Source organism: Manacus vitellinus, unplaced genomic scaffold, assembly GCF_001715985.3.
Source record: "Manacus vitellinus isolate BGI_N305 unplaced genomic scaffold, ASM171598v3 scaffold_165_pilon, whole genome shotgun sequence".
In the NCBI taxonomy this organism is placed as follows: domain Eukaryota; kingdom Metazoa; phylum Chordata; class Aves; order Passeriformes; family Pipridae; genus Manacus; species Manacus vitellinus.
This window is the reverse complement of record NW_021939163.1, coordinates 81450-85769: the sequence shown is the minus strand read 5'-3', so window position 1 is coordinate 85769 and position 4320 is coordinate 81450. Positions and strand designations below refer to the sequence as shown.

Below are 4320 nucleotides of genomic sequence, written 5' to 3'. Positions count from 1 at the left end.
AGAGCTTCGAGCGGCTCCGCGGCCTCTTCCAGGAGTTGCAGGCGCGGCTCTACAACATCGAGGGTACCCCGGCACCCCCCACTTCCCCAGTCAACACATCCCCCTCCCCAGAAGCCCAACTGCAACATGGAAGAAACCCCAAAACTGGCTGGGGGTTGCACCCCACCTGCCACCCTAATTAACCCCTTCTTTCCCAATTAGCCCTTCCCTCACCCCAATTAACACCTCCCCCACCCTCAAGTCTGATACCCCCAGTCCCCTCTCCCCTAGTTAACCTTCCCCCCTCCCCTCTGCCCAGGTACCACCCAGCTGCACAGTTTCCACTTGGAGATGTGCTCCAGCGGGATCAGCGTTGATGTCATCCAGGTGGGTTGGGGAGAGAAGGGTTGGGGGGGAGGGGTGTCCTTGTGCTCACGTGACCCTCTCCCCCCTCCCCCCAGGGCCGGCGGGTGACGGGGGCTGTAGGGGCTGATAACTGGGCGGGGGGGCTGCTGGAGCTGCTGGAGCTGCAGGAGAACGAGACCTTCGTGCCCAATCCCCACCCAAAGGAGAGCAGGCCCGAGGGGTACCTGGGTGAGAGGGGTTAATTAGAGGGGAGAGGTTGATTAGGGATGCGGGAGGGATTATATGGATGGAGGAGGGGTCAATAGGTGTGGGGAACGGGAGTTAATTGGGGGRRRRGKTWAWYMRGGGGRWKGRRKKGGGGRRGGGKTKRAWKKKKKGGRMMMSGGKTKRRRRRRKYSGGGGRRGGGSMRWYYTKKKGGGGGGAGACCCTGGGCTGGAGGGTTCAGCACAGGTGGGAAGTGGGATCATGGTGGGGGTTCAGACCCAACCAGGAACCAGGTCATAATTGTGACCCTAACCCAGGGTGACCATTGGGACCCCATCCCAAAGCTCAGAGTGACCAGGTCATCACACCTTGGTGACCACCTTGACCCTGGTGACCCCAGGCCAGGGACACGTGGTGACCAAGGTGACCCCAACCCTGGGGACCAGGATGACCCTGGTGACCCTGGTGCCCCACTGCCCCCCAGGCTACGCCTTGGCCGGGCTGCGCGTCCCCGGCCGGGCGCTGGTGGCTGCAGGTGCCCCCCGTCACCTCTACGTGGGTGGGGTCGTCCTCTTTGAGGTCCCTGAAGCCACTGGGGACTGGAAGGCGCTGCAGACCCTCGAAGGGGAGCAGGTATGGGGGGACAGGGTACTCCTGGGTGTCCCCACTCCCCCCACGTGACACAAGTGTCCCCTCACAGGTGGCGTCCTAATTCAGGGCCGCCCTCTGTGCCATGGAGGAGGGCCCCATGGGTGTCCCCACCCTCTCCCAGGTGACACGTGATCCCCATGGGTGCTCCCACCCCCCCATTGACACGTATGTCCCTCCACAGGTGGGGTCCTATTTCGGGGCCACCCTTTGCGCCCTGGACCAGGGCGGGGGGACGGTGGCACTGCTGGTGGGGGCCCCCAGCCACTACGATGGGCGCTGGGGAGGACGAGTGCACCTGTACAGGTGGGAGGAGGTAAGGGGGGCACCCCCACCCTGGGGTCACCACCAACCCCCAGAAGTGGGGGGGCACATGGCCAGGGACGTTGGGTGACTGTGGTAACCCCAAGCCAAGCCCATGGGATGGGGGTGACCAGGAGGACCCCGACCCAGGGAGGGTGGAATGAAGGTGACCAGGGTGACCCCATCCTGAGGAATGTAGTACTAGAGTGATCAGGGGTAACAACAGCCAAGGGTGACCAGGACCAGGGTGACCAGAGTCCTGGCAAGACCGGGGTGACAACCAACCAGAGATGTAGGGTCACCACAGTGCCAGCAGCTTGGCGACCATGGGGTAACCACAGTGACCCCCACCCAAGGTCCATGGGATTGGGGTTGGCCAAGGGGATCCCCATAATGTCTTTGTGCCCCCAGGATGCCCTGCACCCCTCTGGGCAGCTTTATGGTGCTCCAGGTCACCCCTTGGGCCGTTTCGGGGCGTCGCTGGCCACCCTGGGAGACCTGGACGGTGACAACCTGCCAGAGGTGGCTGTGGGGGCCCCGCTGGAGGATGAGGAGCGTGGGGCTGTCTACATCTTTTGGGGGCAACCCGGGGGAGTGGAGCTCCACCCCCGCCAGGTGGGACCTGGGGACAAGGGGGAGCAGACCCCCACCAGGGGAGGGGACATCAGGGGCTGAGGTGTCCTCTCCCCCCTCAGAGGCTGCAGGGGGACGTGGTGGCCCTGGGGCGTTTTTTCGGACAGGCGGTGGCCGGGGGCCTGGACCTGACAGGGGATGGGCTGGCAGACATGGCAGTGGGGATGGAGGGACATGTCGTGGTGATGAGGTGACATGGGGGGACATAGGGGACACAGGGTGGAGGTGAGGACATGGGGACATGGGGATGTGGAGGTGGGGACAGGGATGGTGATGGGGACATGAATGTGGGGTTGTGGGGAGAGTGATGGGGGCACGGGGTTGGAGACAAGGATGTGGGGGTGGAGATGGGGACACAGGGTGGGAACACAGGGACCCAGTGGGGTTGGAGAGGGGAATGGAGATGTGGAGACATGGGGATGGGGACAGATGGTAATGGAGTCATGAAGGTGGGAATGTGGAGGTGGGGACATGGGACAAGAACATAGGGACATGAGACAAGGACATGGAGACACGGGTGGTGATGGCGGGATGGGGACATGGGGTTGGATGAGGACATGGGGGTGGGGACAGGGGGATGGGGACACGAGGGTGGGGACAGGGACATGGGGATGGGGACACGAGGGTGGGGACAGGGACATGGGGATGGGGACATGGGGGGTGCAGATGCAGGCATGGGGACACAGGGATGGAGACATGAAGGCAGCAGTGGGGACAAGGGCATGGGGGTAAGTCCAGGGAGGAAGGGCACTGGGGAGATATGGGGTACATGGAGGGACACGGGGTGGTGACACAGCCAGTGCCACCCCTGATATGTCCCCTCCCCCATGTCCCCTCCCCTGTAGGTCCCGCCCAGTGCTGAGGGTCACCACCAACTTGACCTTTGACCCTCCTGTGATCTCAACCCGCGGGGTCGACTGTTCTGATGTCACCATTGTCACCATTGTCACCCTCCAGCTCTGCCTGCACCGCCCAGGTCTGGGGAGGGGTGCCTGGGGGCACTCCAGGAGGTGCTGTGGGGGTTACTGACTTTTCACCCTGACACTGACCTCCAGGTGACCTGCTGACCCCCGTGACCTTCCGGGTGGATGTCGACCCGCAGCGGGCACAAGGTCGGGGGGAATTCGGGGAGGGGCAGCGGAGCTGGGACGGGGAGATGCAGCCAGGGCTGAGCTGCCAGAGCAAGGAACTGAGGGTGCTGGTAGGGACCCACTCCTGGGGCCAGGATCCACAATTAGGGGTGGGACCTACACTTGGGGGGTGTGATCCACACTTGATGGGGATAAGATCCACACTTGGTGGGGAGGTATCCACACTTGTAGGGGCGGAATCCACACGTGGAGGGGTGCGATCCACACTTGGGGGGGTGGGACCTATACTTGGAGTGTGGGACCCACACTTGGGGGGCCGAGATCTACACTTTGGGGGGACAGAAACACATTTGTGGGGGTGGAATCCACACGTGGAGGGGTGGGATCCACACCTGGGGGGCAAGATCCACATTTAGGGGGTGAGATACCACTTTGGGGTGGGGTGGGGCACACAATTTGGGAGGCAGAACCCACACTTGGGGGATGGGATCCAACTTTGGGGTAGGGGTGAGACCCACATCTGGGGGACGGGACCCACACTTGGGGGGCAGAGGGGAACCAGTACTTGAGGGGAAGAACGTAGTTTTGGGTGTGGAGGACCCACACGTCCAGAGTGTGGCTGGGGTGTTACCCCCTACTTCTGGGGTGCCCCCCAACCTTATGCGCCTTGTGCCCCAGCCCTGCCTCGAGGACTTTGTCACCCCTATCCGTGCCAGTGTCACCATCGCCCTGCCCGAAAGGGACCCCCCAGGGCCCATCCTGCCTCCCAGCACTGGCCCCACCTGGGTCGAGGTAACACCACAGAGGCACTGGGATGTGGGGCACGATGGGTGGGGTCCCCAAAATTAACCCACCCCCTTCTTTCCCTGCCCCATAGATCCCCTTCGAGCAGAACTGTGGGGACGATGAGGTGTGCAAAGCTGACTTGGAGGTCAGGGTGATGCTGGGGGACGCAGCTGTTTTGGGGGTTCCCAGCGCCGAACTGAGGGTTCAGCTGATTGTGGACAACAGGAGGGAAGATGCTTATAAGGCGGCCCTACAAGTGCAGCACCCCCCGGGGGTCTCCTATCGGTGGGCCCGGGCCAGCCAGGTATG

The 4320-nt window shown here is 63.2% G+C and overlaps 1 protein-coding gene across 1 annotated transcript in view; it reads left to right on the top strand.

Annotated features, from left to right (window-relative positions):
* The window catches only part of LOC108639155 (integrin alpha-L-like), a gene marked incomplete at its 5' end in the record, with an annotated part of 14898 nt that overhangs the window by 3959 nt on the left and 6619 nt on the right, over window positions 1-4320 (top strand). Inside the window, 11 exons of the mRNA XM_029958654.1 lie at window positions 3-63; window positions 299-366; window positions 441-573; window positions 1035-1183; window positions 1383-1514; window positions 1913-2116; window positions 2197-2324; window positions 2980-3110; window positions 3190-3335; window positions 3904-4017; window positions 4103-4315. Coding sequence (XP_029814514.1) covers window positions 3-63; window positions 299-366; window positions 441-573; window positions 1035-1183; window positions 1383-1514; window positions 1913-2116; window positions 2197-2324; window positions 2980-3110; window positions 3190-3335; window positions 3904-4017; window positions 4103-4315 — 1479 coding nt within the window. The remainder of the gene's footprint in view (window positions 1-2; window positions 64-298; window positions 367-440; window positions 574-1034; window positions 1184-1382; window positions 1515-1912; window positions 2117-2196; window positions 2325-2979; window positions 3111-3189; window positions 3336-3903; window positions 4018-4102; window positions 4316-4320) is intronic.